The sequence below is a fragment of the mitochondrial genome of Carlito syrichta (genome assembly GCF_000164805.1).
Source record: "Carlito syrichta mitochondrion, complete genome".
In the NCBI taxonomy this organism is placed as follows: domain Eukaryota; kingdom Metazoa; phylum Chordata; class Mammalia; order Primates; family Tarsiidae; genus Carlito; species Carlito syrichta.
The window spans coordinates 1-17,004 of NC_012774.1; the positions used below are offsets into that span (position 1 = coordinate 1).

At 39.1% G+C, this 17,004-nt stretch overlaps 13 protein-coding genes and 24 non-coding genes across 37 annotated transcripts, besides 1 other annotated feature; 28 read left to right on the forward strand and 9 right to left on the reverse strand. All coding sequences in view use genetic code 2, as the record gives it.

Annotated features, from left to right (window-relative positions):
• On the forward strand, positions 1-66 carry KEH00_t01. The gene has a single exon. It is a non-coding gene; the product is annotated as a tRNA-Phe (tRNA).
• Positions 67-1,026, forward strand: KEH00_r02. Its single transcript has one exon. It is a non-coding gene; the product is annotated as a s-rRNA (ribosomal RNA).
• On the forward strand, positions 1,026-1,092 carry KEH00_t02. The gene has a single exon. It is a non-coding gene; the product is annotated as a tRNA-Val (tRNA).
• On the forward strand, positions 1,088-2,674 carry KEH00_r01. Its single transcript has one exon. It is a non-coding gene; the product is annotated as a l-rRNA (ribosomal RNA).
• Positions 2,675-2,749, forward strand: KEH00_t03. Its single transcript has one exon. It is a non-coding gene; the product is annotated as a tRNA-Leu (tRNA).
• Positions 2,750-2,751: 2 nt separating this feature from the next.
• ND1 (NADH dehydrogenase subunit 1) lies at positions 2,752-3,708 on the forward strand. The gene has a single exon. The coding sequence runs from the start codon at positions 2,752-2,754 to the stop codon at positions 3,706-3,708; it is 957 nt and encodes a 318-aa protein (YP_002929464.1).
• A 4-nt stretch (positions 3,709-3,712) lies between these two features.
• Positions 3,713-3,781, forward strand: KEH00_t04. The gene has a single exon. It is a non-coding gene; the product is annotated as a tRNA-Ile (tRNA).
• KEH00_t05 lies at positions 3,779-3,851 on the reverse strand. Its single transcript has one exon. It is a non-coding gene; the product is annotated as a tRNA-Gln (tRNA).
• A 1-nt stretch (position 3,852) lies between these two features.
• KEH00_t06 lies at positions 3,853-3,921 on the forward strand. Its single transcript has one exon. It is a non-coding gene; the product is annotated as a tRNA-Met (tRNA).
• Positions 3,922-4,965, forward strand: ND2 (NADH dehydrogenase subunit 2). Its single transcript has one exon. It carries the CDS (start codon positions 3,922-3,924, stop codon positions 4,963-4,965), a length of 1,044 nt encoding a protein of 347 aa, YP_002929465.1.
• On the forward strand, positions 4,964-5,031 carry KEH00_t07. The gene has a single exon. It is a non-coding gene; the product is annotated as a tRNA-Trp (tRNA).
• A 16-nt stretch (positions 5,032-5,047) lies between these two features.
• KEH00_t08 lies at positions 5,048-5,117 on the reverse strand. Its single transcript has one exon. It is a non-coding gene; the product is annotated as a tRNA-Ala (tRNA).
• A 4-nt stretch (positions 5,118-5,121) lies between these two features.
• On the reverse strand, positions 5,122-5,195 carry KEH00_t09. Its single transcript has one exon. It is a non-coding gene; the product is annotated as a tRNA-Asn (tRNA).
• A 33-nt stretch (positions 5,196-5,228) lies between these two features.
• KEH00_t10 lies at positions 5,229-5,294 on the reverse strand. Its single transcript has one exon. It is a non-coding gene; the product is annotated as a tRNA-Cys (tRNA).
• On the reverse strand, positions 5,295-5,360 carry KEH00_t11. The gene has a single exon. It is a non-coding gene; the product is annotated as a tRNA-Tyr (tRNA).
• Positions 5,361-5,366: 6 nt separating this feature from the next.
• Positions 5,367-6,908, forward strand: COX1 (cytochrome c oxidase subunit I). Its single transcript has one exon. It carries the CDS (start codon positions 5,367-5,369, stop codon positions 6,906-6,908), a length of 1,542 nt encoding a protein of 513 aa, YP_002929466.1.
• Positions 6,909-6,914: 6 nt separating this feature from the next.
• Positions 6,915-6,987, reverse strand: KEH00_t12. The gene has a single exon. It is a non-coding gene; the product is annotated as a tRNA-Ser (tRNA).
• A 4-nt stretch (positions 6,988-6,991) lies between these two features.
• Positions 6,992-7,060, forward strand: KEH00_t13. The gene has a single exon. It is a non-coding gene; the product is annotated as a tRNA-Asp (tRNA).
• Positions 7,061-7,744, forward strand: COX2 (cytochrome c oxidase subunit II). Its single transcript has one exon. The coding sequence runs from the start codon at positions 7,061-7,063 to the stop codon at positions 7,742-7,744; it is 684 nt and encodes a 227-aa protein (YP_002929467.1).
• Positions 7,745-7,748: 4 nt separating this feature from the next.
• Positions 7,749-7,817, forward strand: KEH00_t14. The gene has a single exon. It is a non-coding gene; the product is annotated as a tRNA-Lys (tRNA).
• A 1-nt stretch (position 7,818) lies between these two features.
• Positions 7,819-8,022, forward strand: ATP8 (ATP synthase F0 subunit 8). Its single transcript has one exon. The coding sequence runs from the start codon at positions 7,819-7,821 to the stop codon at positions 8,020-8,022; it is 204 nt and encodes a 67-aa protein (YP_002929468.1).
• ATP6 (ATP synthase F0 subunit 6) lies at positions 7,980-8,660 on the forward strand. Its single transcript has one exon. It carries the CDS (start codon positions 7,980-7,982, stop codon positions 8,658-8,660), a length of 681 nt encoding a protein of 226 aa, YP_002929469.1.
• On the forward strand, positions 8,660-9,443 carry COX3 (cytochrome c oxidase subunit III). Its single transcript has one exon. A coding segment is annotated over exon 1 (784 nt).
• Positions 9,444-9,512, forward strand: KEH00_t15. The gene has a single exon. It is a non-coding gene; the product is annotated as a tRNA-Gly (tRNA).
• ND3 (NADH dehydrogenase subunit 3) lies at positions 9,513-9,858 on the forward strand. Its single transcript has one exon. A coding segment is annotated over exon 1 (346 nt).
• A 1-nt stretch (position 9,859) lies between these two features.
• Positions 9,860-9,926, forward strand: KEH00_t16. The gene has a single exon. It is a non-coding gene; the product is annotated as a tRNA-Arg (tRNA).
• Position 9,927: 1 nt separating this feature from the next.
• On the forward strand, positions 9,928-10,224 carry ND4L (NADH dehydrogenase subunit 4L). The gene has a single exon. The coding sequence runs from the start codon at positions 9,928-9,930 to the stop codon at positions 10,222-10,224; it is 297 nt and encodes a 98-aa protein (YP_002929472.1).
• On the forward strand, positions 10,218-11,595 carry ND4 (NADH dehydrogenase subunit 4). Its single transcript has one exon. A coding segment is annotated over exon 1 (1,378 nt).
• Positions 11,596-11,665, forward strand: KEH00_t17. Its single transcript has one exon. It is a non-coding gene; the product is annotated as a tRNA-His (tRNA).
• Positions 11,666-11,724, forward strand: KEH00_t18. Its single transcript has one exon. It is a non-coding gene; the product is annotated as a tRNA-Ser (tRNA).
• KEH00_t19 lies at positions 11,724-11,793 on the forward strand. The gene has a single exon. It is a non-coding gene; the product is annotated as a tRNA-Leu (tRNA).
• On the forward strand, positions 11,794-13,608 carry ND5 (NADH dehydrogenase subunit 5). Its single transcript has one exon. The coding sequence runs from the start codon at positions 11,794-11,796 to the stop codon at positions 13,606-13,608; it is 1,815 nt and encodes a 604-aa protein (YP_002929474.1).
• Positions 13,604-14,116, reverse strand: ND6 (NADH dehydrogenase subunit 6). The gene has a single exon. The coding sequence runs from the start codon at positions 14,114-14,116 to the stop codon at positions 13,604-13,606; it is 513 nt and encodes a 170-aa protein (YP_002929475.1).
• A 1-nt stretch (position 14,117) lies between these two features.
• Positions 14,118-14,186, reverse strand: KEH00_t20. The gene has a single exon. It is a non-coding gene; the product is annotated as a tRNA-Glu (tRNA).
• A 3-nt stretch (positions 14,187-14,189) lies between these two features.
• On the forward strand, positions 14,190-15,329 carry CYTB (cytochrome b). The gene has a single exon. It carries the CDS (start codon positions 14,190-14,192, stop codon positions 15,327-15,329), a length of 1,140 nt encoding a protein of 379 aa, YP_002929476.1.
• A 1-nt stretch (position 15,330) lies between these two features.
• Positions 15,331-15,399, forward strand: KEH00_t21. The gene has a single exon. It is a non-coding gene; the product is annotated as a tRNA-Thr (tRNA).
• A 4-nt stretch (positions 15,400-15,403) lies between these two features.
• Positions 15,404-15,470, reverse strand: KEH00_t22. Its single transcript has one exon. It is a non-coding gene; the product is annotated as a tRNA-Pro (tRNA).
• Positions 15,471-17,004: a D loop.

Consider the following 17,004-nt stretch of genomic DNA (forward strand, 5'->3'; position numbering starts at 1 on the left):
GTTAATGTAGCTTACTATTAAAGCAAGGCACTGAAAATGCCTAGACGGGCCCAAGCCCCATAAACACAAAGGTTTGGTCCTAACCTTCTTATTAGTTTCTAGTAAAATTATACATGCAAGTATCCGCCTCCCAGTGAGAATGCCCTCCAAGTCCAATAGACTAAAAGGAGCCGACATCAAGCACACTAACACAGTGGCTCACAACGTCTTGCTCAACCACACCCCCACGGGATACAGCAGTAACAAAATTTAAGCAATAAACGAAAGTTTGACTAAGTTATACTAGATATGCCAGGGTTGGTAAATTTCGTGCCAGCCACCGCGGTCATACGATTAACCCAAACTAATAAATATACGGCGTAAAGCGTGTTTAATCTATACTTAAACTAAAGTTAAATCCCGACTAAGCTGTAAAAAGCTCCAGTCTGACTTAAAATAATCTACGAAAGTGACTTTAATATCTTTGAAGACACGACAGCTAAGGTCCAAACTGGGATTAGATACCCCACTATGCTTAGCCATAAACATAAATAAATATAAACAAATTTATTCGCCAGAGTACTACAAGCAACAGCTTAAAACTCAAAGGACTTGGCGGTGCTTCACACCCCTCTAGAGGAGCCTGTTCTATAACCGATAAACCCCGATCAACCTTACCACCTCTTGCTAATTCAGTCTATATACCGCCATCTTCAGCAAACCCTAATAAAGGTTTTAAAGTAAGCACAAGTATAAACATAAAAACGTTAGGTCAAGGTGTAACCTATGAGGTGGAAAGCAATGGGCTACATTCTCTATCTTAGAGTATTACGAATATTCTTATGAAAATAAGAATTAAAGGAGGATTTAGTAGTAAATCAAGAATAGAGAGCTTGATTGAAATAAAGGCCATGAAGCACGCACACACCGCCCGTCACCCTCCTCAAATGCAACTCCCACAACAATCTACATAAAACAAATTATAGCGCATGAGATGAGATAAGTCGTAACAAGGTAAGCATACTGGAAAGTGTGCTTGGAGTAGACAAAGTGTAGCTTAAGCCACAAAGCACCCGGCTTACACCCGGAAGATTTCACAAATGACCACTTTGAACCTAATCCTAGCCCAATATGAACAAACTAAATCATACTAAATCTTGTAAACCAAAACATTTACCTTCAGCCTTTAAAGTATAGGAGATAGAAATTTATATAGGCGCTATAGACAAAGTACCGCAAGGGAAAGATGAAAGATACTTTACTTTAAAGTACAAAAAAGCAAAGACACCCCCTTTTACCTTTTGCATAATGAATTAGCTAGAAATATTTTACAAAGAGAACTGTAGCCAAAAACCCCGAACCCAAACGAGCTACTTATGAACAGCCACAAGAGCATACTCATCTATGTCGCAAAATAGTGAGAAGATTTATAAGCAGCGGTGAAAAGCCTATCGAGTTTGGTGATAGCTGGTTGTCCAAAATAGAATATAAGTTCAACTTTAAATTTACCTACAGAACAAATAGTCTCCATGTAAATTTAAATGTTATTCTAAAGAGGGACAGCTCTTTAGAAATAGGAAACAACCTTACTTAGAGAGTAATTAAAATCTTTTTCCATAGTTGGCCTAAAAGCAGCCACCCATTAAGAAAGCGTCCAAGCTCAGCCTACTAAAAGCACTTTAATTTCAAAAACCAAACACAACTCCTATAACCACATTGGACCAATCTATAGATAATAGAAGCAATACTGCTAATATAAGTAACAAGAAGTTATTCTCCTCGCACAAGCTTATATCAGACCGGATAATCCACTGATAGTTAACAACCCAATATAAACAATTACAAATATATAACTTATTATACCCATTGTTAACCCAACACAGGTGTGCGACCCATCAAAGGAAAGATTAAAAGAGGCAGAAGGAACTCGGCAAAACTTTAAACCCCGCCTGTTTACCAAAAACATCACCTCTAGCATAACTAATATTAGAGGCACTGCCTGCCCAGTGATATATTTATTAAACGGCCGCGGTATCCTGACCGTGCAAAGGTAGCATAATCACTTGTTCTCTAAATAAGGACTAGTATGAATGGCCCCACGAGGGTTTTACTGTCTCCTCCCTCCAATCAGTGAAATTGACATCTCCGTGAAGAGGCGGAGATATCTCAATAAGACGAGAAGACCCTATGGAGCTTCAATTTAACTACTCAACCAGTACAAAAATAACCTAGTAGGATTAACACTAAACTGAGCATGAGTCGTAAATTTCGGTTGGGGTGACCTCGGAGCATAAAAAACCCTCCGAATGATAACACCCAAGACTTTACCAGTCTAGGCAAAAATCATTTATTGACCCAAACTCATTTGAACAACGGAATAAGTTACCCTAGGGATAACAGCGCAATCCTATTACAGAGTCCATATCGACAATAGGGTTTACGACCTCGATGTTGGATCAGGATATCCTAATGGTGCAACCGCTATTAATGGTTCGTTTGTTCAACGATTAAAATCCTACGTGATCTGAGTTCAGACCGGAGCAATCCAGGTCGGTTTCTATCTATTTATTATCTCTCCCAGTACGAAAGGACAAGAAAGATGGGACCTACCTCTACCTGAGGCGTCCCCTATTTAATAGATGAAGTAATCTCAATCTAGTAAATTAATAAATAATCCTACCCAAGAGCAGGATTCGTTAAGATGGCAGAGCCCGGTAATTGCATAAAACTTAAAACTTTATTATCAGAGGTTCAATTCCTCTTCTTAACAACATGTTCCTAATTAACCTGCTAATCCTAATCATCCCAATTCTTCTAGCCATAGCCTTCTTAACATTGGCAGAACGCAAAGTACTAGGTTATATACAACTCCGAAAAGGCCCTAACATCATTGGACCCTATGGTCTCCTTCAACCCTTTGCAGATGCAATAAAACTATTTATCAAAGAACCCCTCCACCCACTTACATCAACATCCCTACTTTATATTATTGCACCTACCCTTGCTCTATCCCTAGCCCTCATTATATGAATTCCCATACCCATGCCACATCCCCTCCTCAACATAAACCTAAGTATCCTATTTATTCTAGCAACATCCAGTCTAGCCGTATACTCCATCCTCTGATCGGGCTGAGCATCAAATTCCAAATACGCACTAATCGGCGCGCTCCGAGCAGTGGCCCAAACAATCTCCTATGAAGTGACCCTCGCAATTATTCTCCTAGCAATTCTCCTAATAAATGGGTCCTTCACACTAATGACACTAATTACAACCCAGGAATACTCTTGACTATTCTTCCCCTCCTGACCACTAGCAATAATATGATTTATCTCAACACTAGCCGAAACAAATCGAGCACCCTTTGACCTTACAGAGGGTGAATCAGAATTAGTCTCAGGATTCAATGTTGAATATGCTGCAGGACCCTTCGCCTTATTCTTTATAGCAGAATACACTAACATTATTATAATAAATGCTCTAACTACCATTATCTTTCTAGGCGCATTACATAACATTCTCTCACCTGAAATATTTACAATCAACTTCATAGCAAAAACACTCACTCTCACATCACTTTTCCTATGGATCCGAGCCTCATATCCACGATTCCGGTATGACCAATTAATACATCTTCTATGAAAAAATTTCCTTCCACTCACACTGGCTTTTTGTATATGATACATCTCAATACCCGTCCTAATATGCAGCATCCCACCCCACCTATAAGATAAGAAATATGTCTGACAAAAGAATTACTTTGATAGAGTAAATAATAGAGGTTTAAATCCTCTTATTTCTAGAATTACAGGAATCGAACCTATACTTAAGAACTCAAAATTCTTCGTGCTACCTAATTACACAATATTCTACAGTAAGGTCAGCTAAATAAGCTATCGGGCCCATACCCCGAAAATGTTGGTTTATATCCTTCCCGTACTAATTAAACCCCTAACCTTATCCTCTATTTTCCTTACCCTATTTTCAGGCACTATAATCACAATATTCAGTTCACACTGATTACTAATTTGAATCGGACTAGAAATAAGTATATTAGCTATCACGCCGATCCTAATTGAAAAAGCCAACCCCCGCTCAACCGAAGCAGCTACCAAATACTTTCTAATTCAAGCGACAGCCTCCATACTTCTAATAATAGCCGTAATTACAGACTCAAGTTATTCCGGGCAGTGAACTGCTATAAACAAATTCAATCAAGCATCCTCAATAATAATCTTAATTGCCTTAATGATAAAACTAGGCCTCTCACCCTTTCACTTCTGAGTACCCGAAGTCGCACAAGGAGTGTCACTAACATCCGGAATATTACTCCTCACATGACAAAAACTAGCCCCTATTTCAATTCTATATCAAATTAACATAACCCTAGATCTAACGCTAATAACCTTAATTGCCTTAACCTCCATTGCATTAGGTGGCTGAGGGGGACTGAATCAGACACAACTACGAAAAATCCTAGCTTACTCCTCTATTGCCCACATAGGATGGATAGTTGCAATTCTAAAATATAACTCTGCTATAATAATCCTTAACCTCCTTATCTATATTATTCTAACAATTACACTATTTTCTATATTAATCCTATTCTCAAGTACTACAATCCTAGCAATATCTAACTCATGAAATAAAATTCCATTAGCATCATCTATAATACCCCTAATTCTACTATCCCTAGGAGGACTACCCCCACTTACGGGCTTCCTCCCTAAATGAGCAATTATTCAAGAACTTATGAAAAATAATAATACACTCATCCCAATATTAATGGCTATTACAGCCCTACTTAACCTATTTTTCTACATACGTTTAACATACTCAACAACCCTTACTATATTCCCAGTCAATAATACTACAAAAATAAAATGACAATTTGAAAACACAAAACTAATATTTATTGTACCCACTCTAACAACCTTATCCACCCTACTTTTACCCATATCCCCCATGCTCCTACAACTAGAGTAGGAATTTAGGTTAACCAGACCAAGAGCCTTCAAAGCCCTAAGTAAGCTAAAATATGCTTAATTCCTGAATATTTTCCTCCCACTAAGGACTGCAGAGGCCTACTCCACATCAACCGAATGCAAATCAATCACTTTATTTTAAGCTAAGTCCTTTCCACTAGATTGGTGGGTTCTAACCCCACGAAAAAATTAGTTAACAGCTAAACACCCTATACAACTGGCTTCAATCTACTTCTCCCGCCGCCAAGAAAAAAAAGGCGGGAGAAGTCCCGGCAGAATTGAAGCTGCTTCTTTGAATTTGCAATTCAATATGATATTCACCTCAGAACTTGGTAAAAAGGGGGCTTCACCCCTATCTTTAGATTTACAGCCTAATGCTTTATCAGCCATTCTACCCTACCTATGTTCATTAACCGTTGATTATTCTCAACTAACCATAAAGACATCGGAACTCTATACTTATTATTTGGTGCTTGAGCCGGAATAGTAGGGACTGCCCTTAGCCTTCTTATTCGAGCAGAGCTCGGACAGCCAGGAGCTCTACTAGGAGATGATCAAATCTATAATGTCGTCGTCACTGCTCATGCTTTCGTAATAATTTTCTTTATAGTTATACCTATTATAATCGGAGGCTTCGGCAACTGACTAGTGCCTCTTATAATCGGAGCCCCCGACATAGCATTCCCACGAATAAACAATATAAGCTTCTGGCTTCTGCCACCTTCTTTCCTTTTATTATTAGCCTCCTCAATAGTAGAAGCAGGCGCAGGAACTGGTTGAACCGTATATCCCCCTCTAGCAGGAAACTTGGCCCACGCAGGAGCTTCTGTAGATCTTACTATTTTCTCTCTTCACTTAGCAGGTGTGTCCTCTATTTTAGGCGCTATTAATTTTATTACTACCATTATCAATATAAAACCTCCCGCTATATCACAATACCAAACCCCTCTATTTGTGTGATCTGTCCTCATTACCGCAGTCCTGCTGTTATTATCTCTCCCAGTCCTAGCAGCAGGAATTACCATACTTCTAACTGATCGAAATCTCAACACAACCTTCTTTGACCCCGCTGGCGGAGGAGACCCTATTCTCTACCAACACTTATTTTGATTCTTCGGTCATCCTGAAGTCTATGTCCTTATCCTACCTGGATTTGGCATAATTTCCCATATCGTAACCTACTATTCTGGGAAGAAAGAACCATTTGGCTACATAGGAATAGTTTGAGCAATAATATCCATCGGATTTCTAGGCTTTATTGTCTGAGCCCATCATATGTTCACAGTAGGAATGGATGTAGACACTCGGGCATACTTCACATCCGCTACCATAATTATTGCTATCCCAACTGGCGTAAAAGTATTTAGCTGATTAGCTACCCTACACGGAGGTAACATCAAATGATCCCCCGCCATATTATGAGCTCTAGGCTTCATTTTTCTATTTACCGTCGGGGGTCTGACCGGAATTGTCCTTGCCAACTCTTCACTCGACATCGTCCTCCATGACACCTACTATGTAGTAGCACACTTTCACTATGTCCTGTCCATAGGTGCAGTCTTTGCAATTATAGGAGGTTTTGTCCACTGATTCCCCTTATTTTCAGGATTTACCCTCCATTCAACATGAGCCAAAATCCACTTCGCAATTATATTTGTAGGAGTAAATCTAACCTTTTTTCCTCAACATTTCCTCGGACTATCTGGCATGCCCCGCCGATACTCAGATTACCCAGATGCATACACTATATGAAATACCATTTCTTCCATAGGTTCATTTATCTCTCTAACCGCAGTTATACTAATAGTCTTTATAATCTGAGAAGCCTTTGCTTCAAAGCGAGAGGTATTAGCAGTTGAATTACCTGCCACAAACCTTGAGTGACTTCACGGCTGTCCCCCACCTTATCACACATTTGAAGAACCTACCTACGTAAAAGCGTAGCCTACTACAAGAAAGGAAGGAATTGAACCCTCTAAAAATTGGTTTCAAGCCAACTTCATAACCATTATGTCTTTCTTCATGATAAAGTACTAGTAAAACTATTACATAACTTTGTCAAAGTTAAATTACAGGTTGAACTCCTGTGTATTTTTATGACACATCCTCTCCAGCTAGGCTTCCAAGATGCTACCTCTCCTATTATAGAAGAATTACTTCACTTTCACGATCATACCCTAATAATCGTTTTTCTAATTAGCTCCTTAGTACTTTACATCATCACCCTAATACTAACAACCAAACTAACCCACACAAGCACAATAGATGCTCAAGAAGTAGAAACAGTATGAACCATTCTACCCGCTATCATCCTCATCTTAATTGCTCTCCCCTCCCTACGAATTCTCTACATAATAGACGAAATCAATAACCCACTTTTAACTGTCAAAACCATAGGACATCAATGATATTGAAGTTATGAATATACAGACTATGAAGATCTAAACTTTGACTCCTATATAGTCCCTACAACAGACCTCAAACCCGGAGAACTTCGACTACTAGAAGTTGATAACCGCGTAGTTCTACCCATAGAAGTACCCATCCGAATATTAATCTCATCAGAAGATGTCCTTCATTCATGAGCTGTACCCTCCTTAGGATTAAAAACTGATGCCATTCCCGGACGCCTCAACCAAACCACACTCACATCAACCCGACCAGGTCTCTACTATGGTCAGTGTTCAGAAATTTGTGGATCAAATCACAGCTTTATACCTATTGTTCTAGAACTAGTGCCATTAAAATATTTCGAGGATTGATCAGTATCGATAACTTAATTAACACTGTGAAGCTCACATAGCATTAACCTTTTAAGTTAAAGATCGAAAGAATTAAACCTTTCCACAGTGAAATGCCCCAACTAGACACATCAACATGATTTACTACTATTTTAGCTATAACACTAACTCTTTTCATTTTATTTCAACTAAATATTTCAAAACTAACATACCCCTTTAACCTAAGCTTAGCAGACATTAAATTACAAACACTTAATTCCCCTTGAGAACTAAAATGAACGAAAATCTATTTGCCTCTTTCATTACCCCTACAATAATAGGTCTACCAGTAGTAGTACTAGTTATTATATTCCCAATTATCCTATTTCCAACCTCAGCCCGTCTAATTAACAACCGATTTATCTCCCTCCAACGATGGTTAGTTCAACTAGTACTTAAACAAATAATGTCTACACACAATAATAAAGGTCGAACCTGATCCCTAATATTAATCTCCCTAATTTTATTTATTGGATCCACAAACCTATTAGGCCTACTGCCCCACTCCTTCACACCAACTACCCAATTATCAATAAATTTAGGTATAGCGATTCCTCTATGAGCAGGAGCAGTAATTACCGGCTTCCGACACAAAACCAAAGCATCCTTGGCTCACTTTCTCCCACAAGGGACCCCCTTTCCCCTTATTCCGATACTGATTATTATCGAAACAATCAGCCTCTTTATTCAACCAATAGCTCTAGCCGTACGACTGACCGCCAATATTACAGCAGGTCACTTGCTCATACACTTAATTGGAGGGGCTACTCTAGTTTTATCATCAATTAGCACCATTGCAGCATTAACAACATTTATTATTCTTATATTACTAACAATTCTAGAACTAGCTGTGGCCCTTATTCAAGCTTATGTTTTTACACTTCTAGTAAGTCTTTATTTACATGATAACACATAATGACCCACCAAATACATGCCTATCATATAGTAAACCCCAGCCCCTGACCACTAACCGGAGCTCTCTCAGCTCTTCTCATAACATCAGGTCTTATCATATGATTCCACTTCAACTCCCTTATACTCCTAATTTTAGGTCTTGCTACAAATACACTAACGATATATCAGTGATGGCGCGATATTATTCGAGAAGGAACCTTTCAAGGCCATCACACACCAATTGTACAAAAAGGCCTTCGATACGGTATAATTCTATTTATCATTTCAGAAGTATTCTTCTTCGCAGGCTTCTTCTGAGCCTTTTACCACTCCAGTCTAGCACCAACTCCCGAACTAGGAGGCTGCTGACCCCCAACAGGTATTTATCCTCTAAATCCTATAGAAGTGCCTCTACTAAACACATCCGTCTTACTAGCCTCAGGCGTTTCCATTACATGAGCCCACCATAGCCTGCTAGAGGGTAATCGCAAACAAATACTTCAAGCCCTGTCAATTACCATTATATTAGGCATTTACTTTACCCTGCTTCAAATATCAGAATACTTTGAAACATCCTTTACCATCTCCGATAGTGTCTACGGATCAACTTTCTTTATAGCTACAGGCTTTCACGGACTCCACGTTATCATTGGCTCAACTTTTCTAACTATTTGCTTCTTTCGACAATTAAAATTCCACTTCACATCAAACCACCATTTCGGATTTGAAGCTGCCGCCTGATACTGACATTTTGTAGACGTGGTCTGACTCTTCTTATACGTCTCTATTTATTGATGAGGGTCCTATTCCTTTAGTATTAATTAGTACAGTTGACTTCCAATCAATTAGTCCTGGTACAACCCAGGAAAGAATAATTAATTTAATTCTATCCCTAATTATAGATATAACACTCGCACTACTTTTGGTTTCAATTGCATTCTGACTGCCACAACTAAATATATATACAGAAAAATCCAGCCCCTATGAATGTGGCTTCGACCCAACAGAATCAGCTCGCCTGCCATTCTCCATAAAATTCTTCCTAATTGCTATCACCTTTCTCCTATTTGACTTAGAAATTGCTCTTCTTCTCCCTCTTCCCTGAGCTACCCATACAACGAACCTTAGCCTTATATTAACTATAGCCCTAGCCCTTATTACTATTCTAGCCCTAGGCCTCGCATATGAATGAATCCAAAAAGGACTTGAATGAACTGAATATGGTAGTTAGTTTAAGTAAAATAAATGATTTCGACTCATTAGATTATGCACAGCGCATAATTACCAAAATGCCGTACATCTACATTAACCTTGTTCTTGCCTTTCTAACATCACTCCTGGGTATATTAATATATCGCTCACACCTCATATCTTCCCTGCTATGCCTAGAAGGCATAATACTCTCAATATTTATTATAACTTCATTAACAATTCTAAATCTTCACTTCACTCTAGCTAACATAATTCCAATTATACTCCTAGTCTTCGCAGCCTGTGAAGCCGCTGTAGGTTTAGCCCTACTAGTAATGGTGTCAAATACATACGGTCTAGATTATGTACAAAACTTAAGCCTTTTACAATGCTAAAAATCATTCTACCAACACTTATAATAATTCCATTAACATGATATTCTAAAAAACATACTATTTGAATTAATACTACAGTCCATAGCCTAGTAATCAGCCTCACCACACTCTCCCTATTAAACTACTTTCTCGACATTAGTACAAACTTCTCAGCCACCTTCTCTACTGACTCTTTATCAACACCACTACTAATCTTGACCACCTGGTTACTTCCTTTGATAATTATAGCCAGCCAAAACCATTTATCAAAAGAGCCACTCACACGAAAAAAACTATATATCTCCATACTAATCACACTCCAAGCTTTTCTAATCATGACTTTTACAGCCACAGAACTAATTTTCTTCTACATCTTATTTGAAGCGACTCTAATTCCCACACTAATCATTATTACACGATGAGGTAATCAAACAGAACGACTAAACGCCGGCCTTTATTTTTTATTTTACACACTAATTGGATCACTCCCCTTACTCATCGCTCTTGTTTATACCCAAAATCTCCTAGGATCACTAAATATAATAATTAACACTCTCATTATACCGAGCCTTTCCAACTCTTGGTCAAATAGCATCCTCTGGTTGGCCTGCATAATAGCCTTTATAGTAAAAATACCCCTATATGGACTTCACCTATGACTACCTAAAGCCCATGTCGAAGCCCCAATTGCAGGATCCATAGTCCTTGCAGCTATCCTACTTAAACTTGGAGGATACGGAATAATACGAATTACAATTATTCTAAATCCCCCAATAGAATACATGGCCTATCCCTTCCTAATACTCTCCCTATGAGGCATAATTATAACTAGCTCCATCTGCCTACGTCAAACAGACTTAAAATCACTCATTGCCTACTCCTCGGTTAGCCACATAGCTCTTGTTATTGTGGCAATCCTTATCCAAACCCCATGAAGTTTCATTGGAGCCACCACTCTTATAATTGCCCATGGCCTCACCTCCTCCCTATTATTTTGCCTAGCAAATACAAACTACGAACGAGTCCACAGTCGAACAATAGCACTAGCCCGTGGCCTTCAAACCCTATTACCTCTTGCAGCAACATGATGACTCCTCGCCAGCTTAACCAACCTGGCCCTTCCCCCAACAATTAATTTAATCGGTGAACTGTCCGTAATAATAGCAGCATTTTCATGGTCACACCTAACTATTATCTTAGTAGGCCTTAACACCCTTATCACCGCCCTATATTCCCTATATATACTAATCATAACTCAACGAGGAAAATACACATATCATATCAACAATATCATGCCCCCTTTCACCCGAGAAAATACATTAATAATCATACACCTATTTCCCTTAATCCTACTATCTACCAACCCCAAACTAATTATAGGAACCATGTACTGTAAATATAGTTTAAACAAAACATTAGATTGTGAGTCTAATAATAGAAGCCCAAAGATTTCTTATTTACCAAGAAAGTATGCAAGAACTGCTAACTCATGCCTCCATATATAACAATGTGGCTTTCTTACTTTTAAAGGATAGAAGTAATCCATCGGTCTTAGGAACCGAAAAATTGGTGCAACTCCAAATAAAAGTAATAAATTTATTTTCATCCTCCATTTTACTATCACTTACACTCTTAATTACCCCATTTATTATTACAACAACTAAAAAATATGAAACACATGCATACCCTTACTACGTAAAAAACTCTATCGCCTGCGCATTTATAACAAGCCTAGTCCCAATGCTCATATTTCTATACACAAATCAAGAAATAATCATTTCCAACTGACATTGAATAACGATTCATACTATGAAATTATGCCTAAGCTTCAAGATAGATTATTTCTCCACAATTTTTATACCAGTGGCCTTATTTGTTACATGATCCATTATAGAATTCTCAATATGATACATACACTCAGACCCCCATATTAACCGATTTTTTAAATACCTATTGGTCTTCCTCATCACCATATTAATTCTAGTCACCGCTAACAACCTATTCCAACTTTTTATTGGATGAGAAGGAGTGGGTATTATGTCTTTCCTCCTCATTGGGTGGTGATATGGACGAACAGATGCAAACACAGCAGCCCTTCAAGCAATCCTCTATAATCGTATTGGAGACATTGGCTTTATTCTAGCAATAGCATGATTCTTGACCTACTCCAACTCATGAGAATTTCAACAAATTTTTATTACCACCCATAACTCCGACACACTCCCCCTATTAGGTCTACTTCTAGCTGCTGCAGGGAAATCCGCACAATTTGGACTCCACCCATGACTCCCCTCTGCTATAGAGGGCCCAACCCCAGTTTCCGCCCTACTCCACTCTAGCACTATAGTAGTAGCCGGAGTTTTCCTACTAATCCGATTTCATCCCCTTCTAGAGACAAATAAATTAATTCAAACTATAACACTATGCCTAGGAGCCATTACAACCCTCTTCACAGCAATCTGTGCTTTAACACAAAACGATATTAAAAAAATCGTCGCATTCTCTACCTCTAGTCAACTGGGCCTTATAATAGTGACTATCGGTATTAACCAACCCCATCTAGCTTTTCTCCACATCTGCACCCACGCCTTCTTTAAAGCCATACTATTTATATGCTCAGGGTCTATTATCCATAGCCTAAATGATGAACAAGACATTCGCAAAATAGGAGGACTTCTTATAACCTTACCCTTTACCTCCTCCTCACTGCTCATCGGAAGTCTCGCTCTCACAGGCACCCCCTTTCTCACAGGCTTCTACTCTAAAGACTTAATTATCGAAGCTGCCAACACCTCATACACCAACGCCTGAGCCCTCTCTATCACTCTACTTGCCACATCCCTAACAGCCGTTTACAGTACCCGCATCATCTTCTTTGCACTTCTAGGCAAGCCCCGCTTTCCAACCTCAACAAACATTAACGAAAATAACCCCCTCCTAGTCAATCCCATTATACGCCTAGCCCTAGGTAGCATCTTTGCAGGCTTTCTCATCTCAAACTCCATTCCTCCCATAACAATCCCACAAATAACCATGCCACTATATCTAAAACTCTCAGCATTTGCTGTAACTATCACAGGATTTACACTAGCCATAGAACTCAATAACCTCACGTATTTCCTTAAACTAAAACGAATTACTCAACCCCTTCTATTCTCCAATTTATTAGGATTTTTTCCAATCACAACCCACCGTCTATGTCCCCTTATAAGTATATACACAAGCCAAAACACTGCCTCCTCACTTCTAGACCTTCTCTGATTAGAAAAGATAATACCAAAAACCACAGCTATAATCCATATGTATACCTCCACCACCACCTCTAGTCAATCAGGTATAATTAAGCTATACTCTCTATCCTTTCTTATTACGATACTACTTGGAGCCCTTTTAACTATTATCTAAAACCCCGAGTAATTTCAAGCACAATAAAAATAGTAACAAACAAAGTCCAACCAGCAACCCCTATCAGTCAACTACCACTACCATATAAAGACGCCACCCCCACAGAATCTTCACGAAGTAAACTAAACATGTCGCCCCCAAAAGCAACCCAATCTTCTAAACTCTTAAATCCAACACTATCACGATATACTATCCACACTACTACAAACAATTCTAACAATAAACCTAACAACAACACCCCTCATATAGAAACGCTTGACCCCCAAGCTTCTGGATACTCCTCCATAGCCATTGCCGTTGTATATCCAAATACAACCAACATTCCACCTAAATAAATCAAAAACACCATCAACCCAACAAAAACACCACCAAAACTTAATACCATTCCACACCCAACCCCTCCACTAATAATTAAGCCTAAGCCCCCGTAAATAGGAGAAGGCTTTGAAGAAAACCCAATAAACCCTATTAAAAAAATTATACTCAATAAAAACACAACATACGTCATTAGTTCCCACATGGACTTAAACCACGACTAATGACCCGAAAAATCACCGTTGTTATTCAACTACAAGAACCTAATGGCAAACCTACGAAAAACACACCCCCTTATAAAAATTATTAACCAATCATTCATTGATCTCCCCGCGCCCTCTAATATCTCTGCATGATGAAACTTCGGCTCTCTCCTAGGAGTATGCCTGGGGCTTCAAATCATTACAGGACTATTTCTAGCTATACACTATACATCAGACACAACAACCGCATTCTCCTCCGTAACACACATCTGCCGAGACGTAAATTACGGATGAATTATCCGGTACTTACACGCAAATGGAGCATCCATGTTTTTCCTCTGCTTATTTATGCATGTAGGTCGAGGCCTATACTATGGCTCTTTCACTTTCCTAGAGACATGAAATATTGGAATCCTCTTATTATTTGCAGTCATAGCAACAGCATTTATAGGTTATGTCCTCCCATGAGGACAGATATCATTTTGAGGTGCCACCGTCATCACCAACCTCTTATCCGCCATCCCTTATATTGGTACCAATCTAGTTGAATGAATCTGAGGAGGCTTCTCAGTCGATAAAGCCACCCTCACACGATTTTTCGCCTTTCATTTTATTCTCCCATTCGTAGTGACGGCCCTTGTAATTGTTCATCTCCTATTTCTTCATGAAACCGGGTCTAACAATCCCTCAGGAATATCATCCGATACCGACAAAATCCCATTCCACCCATACTTTACAATCAAAGATATTCTAGGCTTAATAATCCTAATATTACTTCTTATGATCCTAGTCCTATTTATACCAGATCTTTTAGGAGACCCAGACAATTATACCCCAGCTAATCCTCTAAACACTCCACCCCATATTAAACCAGAATGATATTTCTTATTCGCATACGCTATCTTACGATCTATCCCTAACAAACTAGGAGGTGTTTTAGCCCTAGTATTATCAATCCTAATTCTGGCCATCATCCCTATATTACACATATCTAAACAACGAAGTATAATCTTTCGCCCCCTCAGCCAATGCCTATTCTGAATTCTAGCAGCCGACTTACTAACACTAACCTGAATTGGCGGCCAACCCGTTGAATACCCATACATCACTATCGGACAAGCAGCCTCCGTCCTCTATTTCTTAACTATCCTAATCCTTATGCCCATAACTAACCTAATTGAAAGCAAACTACTCAAATGATAGAGTCCTTGTAGTATAACTATTACTTTGGTTTTGTAAACCAAGAATGAAGGAAATCAACCTCCCTAGGACTCACCTCAAGGAAGAGGCTTCACACCCCACCACCAACCCCCAAAGCTGGTATTCTCAATAAACTATTCCCTGCACAGACTCAAACATTCTTATATAATATATCAGTATTAACAAAACCTTACATAACCCTATGTATATCGTGCATTTAATGCCCCTCCCCATGAATATGTATTAGTACTATATATGCATAATCTTACATAGGACATATATGCTTAATCGTACATTAACCTATCTGCCCCATGCATATAAGCATGTACAGAAAAGATCAATTCTCCAAGACTAGAAAATCTCAATTAACTAGAACTTGTCCCACACAGGAATATCCAACAAGGATCAACCATTCATGCAGCCAAATGGACAGCAAATGCGTCATCAGACATACACCATTTCGATTAAACCAACTCTCTACCACACGACTATCCCCTTCCATTATTACTCGGGTACTACCATCCTCCGTGAAACCAGCAACCTCATCCAATTCGGATCCCTCTTCTCGCTCCGGGCCCATAAAACTTGGGGGTAGCTATCCTGAAACTATATCTGACATCTGGTTCTTACTTCAGGGCCATAACACCTAGAACCGCCCATTCGTTCCTCTTAAATAAGACATCACGATGGTAACGGGCCATTCACCCTCTTTTCCAGTCACGGGAGAATTAAGTGCCTTTGGTATTTTTTAATTTTTAAGGGGGGGGTGTCTTGACTCAGCAAGGCCAGGAGGCCTGGATGTAGACAATTCAATTGTAGACATGCCCAAATTGCGTATTGTATTTCCTCATTGCATATCCATGATTGACTATTTAATTCATGCTCGACGGACATAACATATTTACGCACACCACTACGCCCAAATACACGTACGTACACGTACACGTACACGTACACGTACACGTACACGTACACGTACACGTACACGTACACGTACACGTACACGTACACGTACACGTACACGTACACGTACACGTACACGTACACGTACACGTACACGTACACGTACACGTACACGTACACGTACACGTACACGTACACGTACACGTACACGTACACGTACACGTACACGTACACGTACACGTACACGTACACGTACACGTACACGTACACGTACACGTACACGTACACGTACACGTACACGTACACGTACACGTACACGTACACGTACACGTACACGTACACGTACACGTACACGTACACGTACACGTACACGTACACGTACACGTACACGTACGCGCGTTAAATATAATATATATAGAATTATATGCGCAAACCCCCCTACCCCCCGTTACTATATTATTACTAACGCAACTATATACTCCTGCCAAACCCCAAAAACAAGAGAATCACGCCAGCTCATATAGATAACTCACGCATACCTACACCCAATTATATTTTCGCTTATGTGTATTTTATTGAGTTACAGAGCCATGTCCCTATTGAAGAATAAATATCCCTAACTAAAGTTAAATTTCTCAAATAACGTTATTAATTTACTGACTAAATTTTCTCTAAATATTTACCTAAATCCTACCCCCTCTACTCTTTTTACTCCTTCAACAGCCTCAACACTAGCTAATACTAACATAATACTTTAACCCTGTAAATAATATAA